General features: G+C 43.3%; 1 protein-coding gene across 2 annotated transcripts in view; it reads right to left on the reverse strand.

Moving 5' to 3' along the window:
* SIM2 (SIM bHLH transcription factor 2) overlaps positions 1–15,691 on the reverse strand; it is a 208,165-nt gene that overhangs the window by 83,489 nt on the left and 108,985 nt on the right. For both annotated transcript variants that reach the window (XM_077479919.1, XM_077479918.1), the window contains exon 3: positions 7,063–7,152. In XM_077479919.1, coding sequence (XP_077336045.1) covers positions 7,063–7,152 — 90 coding nt within the window. The remainder of the gene's footprint in view (positions 1–7,062; positions 7,153–15,691) is intronic.

Genomic DNA, 15,691 nt, shown 5'->3' on the forward strand with positions numbered 1-15,691 from the left:
TCCTGCTACAGATGCGAACCAAGGACTCCAATGCTGCAAAGCATGATTGCTAACAACCAGGGGCGGACTGACAACTCATGGGGCCCCCGGGCAATAGGAGATTATGGGGCCCCCAGGCAATCAGAGATTATGGGACCACACAGTATACACACACAGTATACACAGTATACACATACATGTTTCTATTGGCTGAGAGGGTACTGGAGAGGTGGGGTAGCTATAATCTCAGGATTTTTAGACTAGGATGTCGGTAAGGGACATTTCAGAGACAGATGTAAAAAAAAAACACAGATTTTTACATACTGTCGCTGGTTTTACTGAGGCTGGCAACTTTGATGGGGTCCCCTAGTGGCCTGGGGCCCTCAGGCAGTGCCCAAGTGGCCGAATGGTCAGTCCGCCCCTGCTAACAACTAAGCCACTGTGCTGCCCTGACTTAGGAAAAGACATAATACTGTATGATTGTTGCCTCATCTACCCTTTCACAATGATTACGAAATTGTCTACAGTTTGGCACACAAGGAAAATTAAAGAAACAAGCAACCGTTATGGGTACATTTTGTGGCGTAGTGCTTCCCATTTTCAAACTGCTGCTTTAGATAGAAGGTAAGTTCTACTGCACAGCTACCTGGAGCAAATACAAATAAATACCTGTACCCGAAGGGAAGGTATAAGTGTAGCACCCTCTATTGTGCTACTAGTGTAAATGAAGGCTCATGTTTAACTTGTAAGTCTTGAATCTGAGTCAAAAGTTTATTGCAGGTCAGGGCTGGTTGACTCATACATGCAAGTCTCTAGTGCCTTTACCTGGATCTTGAAGTTTCGAGAAATTTCTAGAAACTGGAGGGCGGAGGCCAGAAGGGTTGATCTGCATACTTAGGGGAGCTCAGCCAATCCCCCGACAGTGGTCCTGGCATGGTGTCTGAGCCACCTCTTAAATATGGAATCATGCTGGCAAGAAGTTTGGGTGGGAGATGGAGTGCTGAGGAGCCTGACGCTTTAACCTTGAGGGGAATCCCTGCGGGGGGGGGGGGGGGGGGGGGGACCCTACCTCGGGTCAGAGATCAAGCTGGCTTTGGAGGATCCTGACAGTATCGCAGCTTGAAAGGAATTTTACCTAAAAGGCAGCGGGAGCAAGGAGGACCTTGTGAGTACATTAGCATGGTCAGGGACTTACAGTACAAGGAGAAAGACTGCCACACGTCTTTCTGGAAGACATGAAGAAGTGCTTCCTCTTTTTTTTACCTTGCCCTGGGAGATCTCTGGAGCATCCAGGTGGGCTGGTGTGAAGAAGCAGCTGGGTGGGCTGGTGGAGAAGCAGCCAGGTGGACTGGTTGTTCCTGCAGTCAGTAGGACTGGTATCAGTATCTACAGAGGAGTGGGAGATACTCCTGGATGTTCCTTATTACACAGAGGGGGAGATTTACCAAAACTGGAGCATGCAAAACCTAGTGCAGCTCTGCATAGAAACCAATCAGCTTCCAGGTTTTAATATGAAAACTTAATTGAACAAATTAAAGTTAGAAGCTGATTGGTTACTATGCACAGCTGCACAGCTGCATCAGATTCTTAGTGCACCAGTTTTTGTAAATCAACCCTAAACCACTACTTTTCAAGGGAATGAGAGTTCTGTAATGGACTTTTGCTTCTAAAATCCACTAAAAAACTGTCAACAGTCATTAGTGAGATCCATCTGGAGTTCTGTCAGTGGTCAGGAGTGAGATTAACCACTTAAACACCGGACCATTTTGCTGGCCAAAGACCAGAGCACTTTTTTGCTTTAATTGACAATTGCGCGGTCGTGCGACGTGACTTCCCAAACAAAATTGACGTCCTTTTTTTCCCACAAATAGAGCTTTCGTTTGGTGGTATTTGATCCCCTCGGCGGTTTTTATTTTTTACTTTATAAACAAAAAAAGAGCGACAATTTTGAAAAAAATGCATTATTTTTAACTTTTTGCTATAATAAGTATCCCCAAAAAATATATTAAAAAAATGTTTTTCCTCAGTTTAGGCCGATATGTATTCTTCTACATATGTTTAGTAAAAAAATTGCAATAAGCGTTTATTGATTGGTTTGCACAAAAGTTATAGTGTTTACAAAATAGGGGATAGCTTTATGGCATTTTTATTGATCATTTTTTTTTATTAGTAATGGCGGCGATCAGTGATTTTTATCGTGACTGCGACATTATGGCAGACACATTGGACAATTTTGACACATTTTTGGGACCATTGGCATTAATACAACGATCGATGCTAAAAAATTGCATTGATTACTGTAAAAATGGCACTGGCAGTGAATGGGTTAACCACTGTAGGGGTTAAGTGTGTCCTAGGGTGTGATTTTATATGTGGGGGGGGGGGGGGGCTGTGTGTTAATTTCACTTCAAGGTGCTCACACATTTTTCTGTCCTATGATTTGATTATCCAGTTGTCTCATATTCTGATTATAACATTCCCTTTCGTGTGTGTAACATGTTTGGAATGACAATAAAAATATCCTTTATATTCTTGGTGTGTCTATTATGAAAATGTAATTGGTTCCTCGAAAGTCCAGCCTCCTCCAAATTTTGTGTCTATGAAAAAACAAGCACGTGTAGGTATTTTTAATTTAATAATTTGATCGTGTGTTTTTTAGTTTTTTGATTTTTTTGTAGCACGATTGTGGTAAGTATGGTGTATTGATCTATTTTTTTGGTAATCCTAATGGCAAAATGTTTTTGGGATATAGCGGAGAGGGATTAGAGCATCTGTCAGATTTTATTGTTTTTTTATTATTGTTTTCATGATAGTGATTATTATTGTTATTATTATTATTATTATTAGATTTTGTTCCATCATTTTATGATTGTTCAGTCAGATTGTATATTGTATAGTTCAAGCTTTAAATAAAAAATTTTACTCATTTTTTTTATACATTTATTCTTATTAGGTCAATTTATTGACTGTATCTTTTTAACAATAGTGATCATTGCTGTTATTATTATTCTTTTTTTTTTTTAGTGATTGTACAAATAGATTGTATAATTTATGGTTCAAGTTATACACATATAAGTTTTTAGATATATGTTACCCAATGTTTTAATATATCTGCCCTAATTGGATTCTTTCTAGCCCTGATAATGGGGTGCTCTGGGACCCCAAAAAAGTGTTGGCTACTTTTTGGATTGTACCCTTGACTTTTAATTAAATAAAGTTGTATCTAGACCTCTTACCAGTGGTGTGGTGCGTCAATTTCAGTTCAGGTTTTTATTGCTGGCGGTGTTACCATTAGGATGAGTTATGCTCTATATGGGGTTTATTTAAAGGCAAATCCTCTGTGCACTGCAAGTGCACTTTGAAGTGCAGTCACTGTGGATCTGATGGGAAGATCTGAAATGAGGGGAAGCTCTGCTGATTTATTATCATCCAATCATGTACAAGCAAAAATCTAATTTTTTCCCTTGCATGTCCCCCTTAAATCTACAGAGGCTGCACTTCCAAGTGCTCTTCCATGTGCACTTGTAGTGCACAGTGGATTTGCCTTTGGTAAATAAACCCCTATGTGTTCAGTTTACCATATGGGAAATCTTCCAATGTGGATACTTTGACCCTGGTGACAACCAGCAATTCCCCCACTTTGGAGGGATTTCCTGTCAATTCCTGTTTTGGCAATGGGACAGGAGGTGAAGGGGAAATATCCCCAATGGGAGATAGATGGAAAAAAGACACTGACAGGGCTTATAACCTTACCTATTCTATCCCAAAGTTTTATATTTAGTGTCACTTTAACCAGTTCCCAACCCGCTCACTATATACTGCGGCAGAATGGCACCACTGGGTGAAACCCTGTATGGGTATGTAGTATCCTTTAGGAGCCGCTAGGGGGTACATGCGCCCGCAGAAAGGTGGGGCTCCGATTCGCATGGCCGGCAGGCGTGATTGCCACCGGCTACCAGCGATCGTGTGCACGAGCACCACACACAAATCCCTGTTCTGTCAAGGGAGAGGAGACATAGCGTTTGTTCCTACAAAGTAGAAACAGCGATCTATAGCCTCCTTCAATCAGTCCCATCCTCCCACAGTTAGAAACACTAACAAGGGAACACACGTAACCCCTTGATCGTCCCCTAGTGTTAACCCCTTTCCTGCCATTGACATTTACAAAGAGAATCAGTGAATCTCTATAGCTCTGATTGCTGTATAAGTGTCAATGGTCCCAAAAATGTTTCAAAAGTGACCGATCTGTCCATTGCAATAAAATAAATAATAAAAATCGCAAATCGCCACCATTACTAGAAAAATTTTTAATAAAATAAAAATGCCATAAATCTATGCCCTATTTTGTAGATGCTATAACTTTTGCGCAAACCAATCAATATACACTTATTGATTTTTTTTTTCTTTTACCAAAAATGTGTATAAGAATACATTGGCCTAAACTGATGAAGAAATTTGTTTAAAAAAAAAATATGGATATTTACTATAGCAAAAGTAAAAAAAAAACTGTTTCTCTGTGTCTCTCTTTTTTTGATCATAGCACAAAAAATAAAAAACGCAGGGGTGTTCAAAAGAAAGCTTTATTTGTGGGGAAAAAAAGGACACAAATTTTGTTTGGGTGCAGTTTCGCATGACCACGCAATTTTCAGTTAAAGCGACGCAGTGCCAAATTGTAAAAAGTGCTCTGGTCAGGAAGGGGGTAAAATCTTCTGGGGCTGAAGCGATTATTTAAAAACTGTACATGCATAGTATGTAAAAATATACAGGGCCGTTTTTAAGGCAGGGCAAAAAGGGCAGCTGCCCTGGGCCCTGTCATTGTTGTGGGGCCCAAAGCAGCTGCCTCACACTTACCAAATATCCTGGTTTAAATTCCCTTGTCCCTTGAGTTTTTAGTTCTGTGCTGTGTCCCGATATTGCAGTGTGAAGTGCTGCTACTAAAGCTCTGCCCTATTGTGGTGTACAGATGATTTACATGTAAATTACCGGATTTATATGTAAAAAGCGGTGGCATTCATATGTAAATAGCGGTGGTCGGCAGCACTGATATGTATATGATGCCCCCCTGAGGTCATATCCACAGTAATCTCTAGCAACCAATCAACAAGCAGAAATCATGTGCTGTAACCTCTAGCAACTAATCAGTGAGCCGTAATGTGTGCTGTACCTTTGGCAACCAGTCAGTGAGCGGTAATGATACACTGTAACCTCTGGCAACCAGTCAGTGAGCAATAATGATACACTGTAACCACTGGCAACCAATTGCAATAGCTGCCTGATCTGATTTTGTAAACTGAATTTGAGCCTAGCTGATATTTATTGTATGTCTCAGAGCAGGTGGAGAGCAAAACTGCATGGGGGGGGGAGGGGCCCCAAGAAAATGTTTGCCCAGGGTCCAATCAATATTAAAGACGGCCCTGTAAATATTTTACATAACAGTAAACACCAGGTAGAGCGACATCCACTGTCCACATGTATATGAAACAGAATGTAGAAGTTGATCTATCTAACCTTATGGTGTTGGCCAGACCTACCGGGAGACTCAAACTTATAACCATGGAGTTGGGTTACTTTCTCAATGAAAGTCATTATAAAAACACAAGACACGTCATTATGCGGTTGACTGAATGCACACATTCAATCTGAAGCTGGCTATACAGGGATGAAAATTTGGCCGATTCCCTTGGGCATTATGGATGGAGTTCACTTCCTTTGACACATATAAACAGTTGTTATTGTAATTCTGCCAGATCTTTTCTGATAGCTATTTCCCATTGCGTTTACCTGTAAATTTCTTTGCCAGGGGTTGCCTACCCCCCTCTTCCTTTTCCTTAATTTCTCTCGCTACCCCACTTTTTTTTTATTTGTTTGTTATGGTATCTTTGTTTGTAGAAATAAAGATTTAAAATAAATTAATAAATAGATTCAGCAAGGACCAACTGAATTTTGAAATCTACCAATTGACTTCTGTACAGCCAGCCTGTTGGATTTTCCCCATTCGATCATCACAGCACCGATCAGTGTATTCTGATGGTGGGTAAGTCTCCCCACTGTCAGAATACATTGCTTAGTGATGGCAACCCTTGGCACCCCAGATGGAACTACATTTCCCATGATTCAAATACACTCTGCATTGTAGTTGAGCATCATGGGAAATGTAGTTCCAAAAAAAAAAAAAACTGGGGTGCCAAACTTCGCCATCACTGCAATAGCTCAACGAGGAGGATTCCCCCATCCGCATCAAGTGTGCTGATGAGAATGAGAAATCGAGTACATTTTTTTTTTGTTCAACCCACCGTTTGAACGAAAAAAAAAAAAAGAATCATCTATGTCCTGATTAAGCTACCTCTTTTTAAGGGCGTGGCCATGCCCTTAAAAAAGAGGTAGCTTAATCAGGCCAAAAGAGGTTTTAAAAGAGGTAGCTTAATCAGGCCGCCAAAATTTGTTTAATGCCCTGTACACACGGTCGGACTTTCCGACGGAAAATGTGTGATCGGATCTTGTTGTCGGAAAATCCGATCGTGTGGGGGCTCCATCTGACTTTTTCCTTAGGAATTTCCGACACAAAGTTTGAGAGCAGGATCTAAAATTTTCCAACAACAAAATCAGATCGTTTAAATTCCTATCTTGTGTAGACAATTCCGATGGACAAAGTGCCACGCATGCTCAGAATAAATTATGAGACGAAAGCTATTGGCTACTGCCCTCTTTATAGTCCCGTCGTACGTGTTCTACGTCACCATGTTCTGAACGATCGGATTTTCCGACAACTTTGTGCGACCGTGTGTATGCAAGACAACTTTGGCCCAAAATCCGTCAGAAAAAATCTGACGGATTTTGTAGTCGGAATGTCCGACTGTGTGTTCAGGGCATTAGACAATATACAACTTTTTACAGATTGAATATTGCTTTCCAAGATAATTTATAATGAAAGAACCCCATTTTTTATTTATATTTTTGTATAGACAGAGGAACCTTCAGGAAGGAGACCCCTTTTGCCCCCCTATAAATTGATCCCAAAATAAAACAATCTAATTACATTTGAGGTGGTGCAAGCTCTTATACCATGCTGTTGTATAGACTTACCTGTGACAATCCCAGATGTACAGAAGCTGTCTCCGAAATGTACATTATTTTTCCATCTGAAGCAACCACAAAAACAAATCCATCCAGTGTCTGTAGAAGAAAGAGAACCTCAACGTTAGATAGAAGCCCAGATAACAGCAGAGGACAGAAGGCAAGAAGGACAAAATAAAAATGACCCCTTTGGGGTCTCACAATTGAAAGATGATTCCAAGGACGTGGATAAGTCTTATGCCCTGTACACACGAGCGGATTTTCCGTCGGAAAAATCTTGGAGGGTTTTTCCGACGGAATTCCGCTCAAGCTTGGCTTGCGTACACACGGAACACACAAAAGTTCTCGGAACTTTCGACCATCGAGAATGCGGTGACGTACAACACTACGATGAGCCGAGAAAATTAAGTCCAATACTTCCGAGCATGCATGGAACGTCGGAATTTGTACAGATGATCGGAATTTCTGATCGGAACATTTTCAGACCGAAAAATTGAGAACATCACGAGTACACACGGCCAGCAAAAGTCCGATGAGAGCTTTTGGTCGAAAAATGCGATTGTCTGTATGCTCCATCAGACTTTTGCTGGCAGAATTTCGGCCAGCAAAAGATTGAGAGCAGGTTCTCAATTTTTTCGGTCGGAAAAAGTTCCAATTGGAATTTCCAATCGTCTGTACAAATTCCGATGCTCAAAATTCCTACGCATGCTCGGAAACAATTGGACGCATGCTCGGAAGCATTGAACTTAATTTTCTCGGCTCGTGGTAGTGTTGTAAGTCACCGCGTTCTTGACGGTCGAAAGTCCAGAGAACTTTTGTGTGACTGTGTGTATGCAAGCTTGAGCGGAATTCCGTTGTAAAAACCGTTGGTGACAAATGTCCAGGGGTGGCCCGTAAAGCAGGGCACAGGGGCCCTGCCCCCATCAATGCATCCAGCCCCCTAATCTACATGCCAGGTGCCAGACGCATGGATTCCATTCAGGGTTTTTTTTTTTAAGCATGTGGTTAGAGCCAGAGGCACTAATAGGCTTCAAAAGAGGGTGGGCTCGGGGAGCAGAGCACTGTGCCCCGAAGCCCACCCATTTTTGTGACAATAGCGAATTAATATTCACTATTGTCACACTGATTCTCCTCGTGGCCAATCAGGAAGCAGGTCCTGAGACCCGTTTCCTGATTGGCCAAAAGGAGAAGTGATCCTATTTGCCTAGGAGGAGGAAGGAGACACACAGCTGCCTTGATGCCATGAAGGAGATGCAGGGGAAGCCGCCGCCCATCGCCCGAAGGTCAATATTCATCCCATGTGCAATGCACCGCCATTCAGCTTCTGTCGAAGGGGCATGAGCGAAAAAGGTCTACTGATCGGAATCCAATTAGCGCTCTCAGCCATTAGTGTTCAGGTGGGGGGGAGGGCTCTGCATCCCCCTGTCAGAACACAATAGCTCAGCAGGGGAGGTCACTGTACTGACATTGGATTGTTAGTACAGCTGCTTCTCCTGAGTGCTTCAGTTTTTTTTTCTGCTAGGTTGAACTAAACAAAAACTAGTGTGTATTAGGCTTAAGAGAGGATTTCGTACTCTATGCAAATAATTTGAACCAGTGCACAAAGTAAGATCCATAAAGACATGAATGAACGAGTTTGGGGTGGAGGAACTTGACTGGCCTGCACAGAATCCTGACCTCAACCCAATAGAACACTTTTGGGGATGAATTAGAGACTGCGAGCCAGGCCTTCTCATCTAACATCAGTGCCTGGTCTCACAAATTCGCTTCTGGAAGAATGGTCAAACATTCCCATAGACACACTCCTAAACCTTGTGGACAGCTTGCCCAGAATAGCTGCAAAGGGTTGGCCAACTCAATATTGACCACTACGGACTAAAGCCTAATAATACACAGGATCAGATTTTCTTGATTTTTTGACGGGAAATGTGTGATGACAGGCTGTTGGTGGAAAATCCGACCGTGTGTACACTCCATCATGTACGCTATATCAGACAATTGTTGTCGGACTTTCTGCCAACAAATGTTTGATGGCAGGTTTTCAAATTTTCCAGGGACAAATGTGGGTTGTCGGATTTTCCGAGTGTGTGTACACAAGTCCGTCGGACAAAAGTCCAAAGTAAAACAGGCTTGCTCGGAAGCAAGGGCGAGCCAGAAGTGGTCGGTCTTGTAAACTAGCACTCGTAATGGAGAATTAACATTCGTGACGTGGCAAATTGTGAAATCTCCAAATGCAGCGCACAATTCTCTTCTTCTTTAATGGGATAAAAATGAAGCTGCTTTGCTGGTGATACTGATGGAGTTATTCCAAACGAATTTTATTTTCAAAGGCCTTTTTTCCTAGTGATATCAAGAATATTATTAATATTAATAAAAAAATGTATTTGGGCAAATTACCACAACACCATTATCCCGTAGTTTTTAAGATCAAAGGTGCAACTATGTTGGTGTCCCTTGTCAATTTTTCATTGTATTTTTTAAAATGTAACTGACTACGCCCAAACTGTCATTTGAAGTAAAACACATAGCCAAGTATTATTCTACACAATTTTTTTTTATTGTGCATTAAAACAAGAAAACAAATAAAATTAGACATGCTATCTGCCAATAGAACTTAACCAAAAAGTGCATTCTATGCATCCTAAAATATAGAAAATATAACAAATCAAATCATTATTCAACCAAGAAAAAATGATGTCAAAGCAATAACTCAGGTCAATAATAAATAACACGTTAGGCCGGGTTCACACCGCTGCGATGCGGGAACGCCGCGAATCCGCGGCGTTTTCCCGCATCGCATTACTCCCGCCGGCAGTTCACACTGCCCTATGCGGACGGCTGGGAGTGTCAATGATATGTTAATGACACTCCCAGATCCGTCCGCATATCGCAGTGCGATCTGCCGACTCGCACAGGAATCGGATCGCATGGTGTGAACCCCCATGCGATCCGATTCTGTTGCGGACCAAAAAAAGGGTCCCGTGCGAGTTTGCTGCGGGAGCGATGCGAATTCAGCCATACTATCTGTATGGCTGGACTCGCATCGCTACGGAGATCGGATGTGATTTGCGGTGTGAATCACATCCGGATCTCCCCCCGCAGCAGTGTGAACCCAGCCTTATTGCCTCCGATTCTGCAACATGTCTGGTTGACGAACGGCCGTTCAGAAATGAACTGAAAAGCACGAAATGAAAAGCGCAAAAAGAAAAGTGCGAATCAACACTCACCAAACTTCTACCTACACACAATCTACACACGATCAGACTTTCCGGAAGACTTGGTCCGGTGGACCGGAATCCATCAGACAATTAGATCGTGTGTGGGCTCCAGCGGACTTTTTTTTCCCAAAAGTCAGACAGACCTAGAAATAAAACATGTTTCAAAACGATCCGAAGAACTAAAAAAAGGGAAAACCGTTTGTCTGTGTGCTAGTCCGATGGACCAAATATGACGCAAGGGCAGCTATTGGCTACTGGCTATTGAACTCCTTGAACTTTTTTAGTCCCGTCTTACGTCATCACATTCAAAACTAATGGACTTTCGAACAGACTTAGTCCGGTCATGTGTGGCCAAGTCCGCTCATTCAGAAAGTCCGCCGGACCTCCACCGAAAGTCCGCCGGGAAGACCGCCAGACCTACTACGTCGAAAAGTCCGGTCGTGTCTACGTGGCATAACACAAAATTAGCAGAAGGAGCCCAAAGGGTGGCGCTAAAGAGCTGAAAAACAACGTAGTACGTTACTACGTTCTTAATTGTTGGCCAACAATTGTGTGACCGTGTGTATGCTAGACAAGTTTGGGCCAACACCCTTCCTACAAAATTCCACAGTTTTGTTGGCCAACAATCCGATCGTGTGTACGAGGCTCAAGACTGGGATGCCAATAAAGTTCATGTGTGTGTAAAGGCAGGCTTCCCAATACTTTTGACAATATAGTGTATATTCTGGATGGTATAGTGCAGCCTTTCTCAACCTTTTCAACACAGAGAAACCCTTGAAATAACTTTGCAGTTTCAGGGAACCCCTGCTAAAAATGACTAAGTCTACAACTCATGATACATTAGCGTGATGGTCAGTGGTAAGCATGCCCCTTGCACTTGTGGTCACTGAGAAGAATTATCCCCTTAGGCCGCGTACATACGGGCGGACTATCCGTCCAACTAAGTCCGTCAGACAATCCGACAGACAGTCCGTCCTACTTTTGAATGAACGGACTTGACCACACACGATGAACAGACAGTCCGTCAAAAGCTTGCGCGATGACGTGTACAGCACGTACGACGGGACTAGAAATACGACGTCCAATACACTGCAATGCAACCTTCGACCGTGTAAATCCTTTCTGAGCATGCGCCATACTTAGTCCGTCGAACTAGCCTACTCACGAGCGGACTGTCCGCTGAAACCAAGTTTGGACGGACAATATTACGGAAATTCCGAAAGACTTAGTCCGCCAGACTGTCCGCCGAAAAAGTCCGCTGAAGCCCACACACGAGCGGATTGTCCGCTGAAACACGTTTCAGCGGACCAAGTCCGTCAGACAGTCCGCCCGTGTGTACGCGGCCTTAGCCCTTGTACACACGGTCGGAGATTCCAACGGAATGTGTCCTATCGGACTGTTTTGTCGGATAATCCCACTGTGTGTGGTCTCCATCGGACTGTTTCCGTCGGAGTATCCGACGAACCAAGTTTTCCAACTTATCCGTAAAATTTTTCAACAAAATGCTCCGATCGGACATACTCCGATCATGTGTAGCCTACTCCGACGGACAAGGTGCCACACATGCTCAGATCAAATTCCTAGACCAAAGCTATTGGCTATTAGCCTGAACGTAGTCCCGTCGTAAGGAAATAACGTCATCACGTTATGTACAATCTGATTTTCCGACAACTTTGTCCAACCGTGTGTATGCAACAGTTTCGGAAAAAATCAGTCGGACAAAATCCAATGGATTTGGTTGTCAGAATGTCCGAACGTGTGTACAAGGGCTCACAGATAGCTAAAAAGATCAATGGTGTCCGTGAGAACATATCTGAGAGGCAGAAATTCTAATTTCTCAAGGAACCCCTAGCAACCTCTGGAGGAACCATGGTTGAGAAACCCTGGTATAGTGTCTCTATGCTTGCTTTGACATGAAGGATGAATGGGACTCTTAGCCTTGGTTCACACGGATGCTACTTTGAAATCATGCTACTTCACTTGAAGTAGCGCAATTTCAAAGTAGCAGGTCAGTGCGATTTTAGGTGCTACTTGAAAGACATACAGTATCTGTGCGGCTTCATGCACAGATGTCTATTGAAGTCGCACACGGAATTAACAAACGTAGAGCAGGAACTTCTTTTGCAAATCAATGCGGCGCTGCAAAAGGAGTTTTGCATTCCATATTGGCTACCAAACTCTTGCCTCAATAACAATAATTAGAACAGTAATTATCACTCCTCATCCAAATATCACAACACAATGGTTTTCGGGTCCAGGAAACAAAACAGCACATGGGAATTGCTAACTGGTAGTTTTTCGGCCAGGCTTTGAGATGGGCTTAAATGGCCTATAAGTATGACAATAACATTAATGAACATTTTACAAAGCTGCACCGTTTTTAATATCTGCTGAAGCCACAGACATTTAATGGCTATTTTCTAGAAAGGGTGAACTCAGACTTCAACTGTACCAAGGACTGGAATCTGTTTTTGGTTGTATCGTCCCTTTAAATATCATTTATAGTCTTTTATAGCTGCTGTAGGCAACAAAAGTTCAATGACATAAAGAGTTCTGTTTTTAATGTATCACGTATCATACTGTTTTATTCTGTTATAGGCATATGGAGATGGTTATATACTTAAAGACTCATGTTTCTCATTCTATGATGAACACAAAAAATAATTTTTACATGAGGCCTCTGTATTTAGGTCTGTGCCTCAAAACAAGCATGGGCTGTTATTTCCTAAATGAAGTAGAAAACTCACTTAAGTCAGACTTGGCTCCAACTCGGCCAATGGAGTATCTTGAAAGGCCCACTACGCATGAATAAAAAGTTGATTTATGTAAAGGAGCTTTTAATAACAAGTCCAATTAATTGCTTTCGGCACCGAGAACCCAGCATTGCTTGTATCTGGCACAGACACTGAATGGTTTTGGCGTCAGTCCTAGCACAGGATGGTCTGGTAATTTTGGCGATGACAAGGTAAGTATGAAATCCATTGGGATTAAGGTTATAGGTTAGGATAATGCTAAGGTAAGGATTAAGGTTAGAGCTAGGCTTTGGGGGGGGGGGGACTCTTTCATCATAAATCTGCCAAAATTGTTTCCTAAATACTCACCTCTTCCATTGCCCGCGCCAACGAGTACTCCCTGCTGTGCCCAAAAGTTTGATTCACCAACCCCTAAGTCACTGCTGAGTCCTGTAGTGATGAAGGAACTTGTGGAAATAACCATAAAGCAGCAGATCTCTACCAAGCATCCTTTGAATGGCACCCGTGCTGATCGACTGACCTCCTGTGTTCAGAATACAGCAAGGCAGCCACTCGGCATCGGACCCAGAAGCTAGTGGAGAGATCACAGGAGTAGTGATTTCCAGCTGCCAGGGGCATCAGCCAGGTATGGTATATACATAGTTACAATGGTTCTAGCTGACCTATGTAACTATGTATAAAATATCCTTACTTCAAATTTTTCTTTAACTCCTCTCCTGTCAGAGGGGGGTGTGCCCTAATAGACAGCACATTGAATATCAGCGTAGCACCCATCAGAGTTGCCCACCACAATGCCAATGAGTGCCCACCCAAATCCCAATGAGTGCCCACCCTAATCACCAATTAGTGCCCATCAAAGTGCCAATCGGTGACTATAAAAGTGTCAGTGCCCATTAGTAACACCTGTCAGTGGCCTTCACAGATGCCAGTCAGTGCCCAGCAGTAATGCCTGTCAGTACCTCCTCATCAGTGCTGCCTATGAGTGCCATCTATTAGTGCCCATCAGTGCTACCTATCAGTGCCCATCAGTGCTGCCTATCAGTGCCCATCAGTGCCACCTATTAGTGCCCATTAGTGCCACCTATGAGTGCTGCCTATCAGTGTAGCCTATTGGTGCCCATCAGTGCTGCATATCAGTGTAGCCTACCGGTACCCATCAGTGCTGCATATCATAGCCTATCAGTGAACATCAATTGTACATTTGTGCCTCCTCATCAGTGCCCATCAGTGCCACCTTATAAATGCCACCTCATCAGGGCCTATCAGTGATGCCTCATCAATGCCCATTAGTACAGCCTCATCAGGGCCCATCAGCGCTACCTCATCAGTGCACATTAGTGCAGCCTCATCAGTGCCCGTGAGAAAACAAAATTTTATCACAGAAACAAAGAAAAACATTTTTTTTTCTAATCATAGATATTTTTTAGTTTATTTAGCAAAAATAAAAAAACCCAGTGGTGATCAAATACCACCAAAAGAAAGCTCTATTTGTGGGAAGAAAATTATAAAAATTTAGTTTGGGTACAATGTTGTATGACAGCGCAATTGTCATTCAAAGTGTGACAGCGCTAAAAGCTGAAAATTGTCCTGGGCAGCAAGGGGGGAAAGCACCCGGTATTGAAGTAGTTAAGAAGCTACATGGTCAGTTTAGAACAGGAACGCGGAACCCCTTCCTCTTTCCTCCTTTTCACAGGGTGGAGGTGTTCTGTGGTCCACAGTGCAGCATGGGCAGTGAGTACAGAAAGTTATCAGATCACAAGATTTCTGGCAGGATTAATGGGTACTGATCAAAAAGATTTACGAAAACGCTTTCAATGTTTAACAGAGGCCCCTTTCACACTGACGCTGTGCGGGCTGGGACGGTGCTTTACTGTCGTTTTAGTGGCGGTATGCGGCCGCTAGCGGGGTGGTTTTAACCCCCGCTAGCTGCTGAAAAAGGCTTAAAACCGCCCGCAAAGCGCCGCTGCAGCGGCGCTTTGACAGCGGTATAGCCGCGCTGCCCCATTGATTTCAATGGGTAGGAGCGGTTTAAGAGCGGCGAATACACTGCTCCTTCACCACTCCAAAGATGCGGCTAGCAGGACTTTTTTCACCGTCCTGCTAGCGCACCGCTCCAGTGTGAAAGCCCTCAATGTGAAAACCCTCCGGCTTTCACACTGAAGTGAAAGGGGCCCGTTTTTTTCAGGCGCTACACAGGCGCTATTTTTAGAGCTGTAGCGCCTGAAAACCGCCCCAGTGTGAAAGGGGCCTAACAGACTAAAACAGAGCATATCAGATAAGTTCATTGTCAGAGTTTATATACACTTTACAGCGGGGGTCCAGCGGCAAAAAAAAATGTTTTAAGTCAGCCAATACAAACACTGTAACTGCACACTTACCTGTCCAGGGTGCCCGCGATGTCTTCCGCCCATGGCCAATCCGTCCATTGCATCGGGTGCCAGCGGGAAACTTAGTGAGGATGACGCGAGTCGCACGGCGCTTTGTGAATGGCCGGCTGTGTTCTGGGAAACACACAGTTCCCAGAACACACCGCGCACCTTCCCCAGAAGAGAACATGAGGAGGAGGAGGAGAAGACTGAAGATCACCGCGGTATATGAAGTGGCAGATTAGGATGATCTGCCTAGCAACAGGCATTTCAGGTAAGTGAAAAAAAAATATTCTATTTT

This window comes from Lithobates pipiens, unplaced genomic scaffold, assembly GCF_037356315.1.
Source record: "Lithobates pipiens isolate NorthernLeopardFrog02 unplaced genomic scaffold, aLitPip1_a1.2 Scaffold_16, whole genome shotgun sequence".
NCBI classification, from domain to species: domain Eukaryota; kingdom Metazoa; phylum Chordata; class Amphibia; order Anura; family Ranidae; genus Lithobates; species Lithobates pipiens.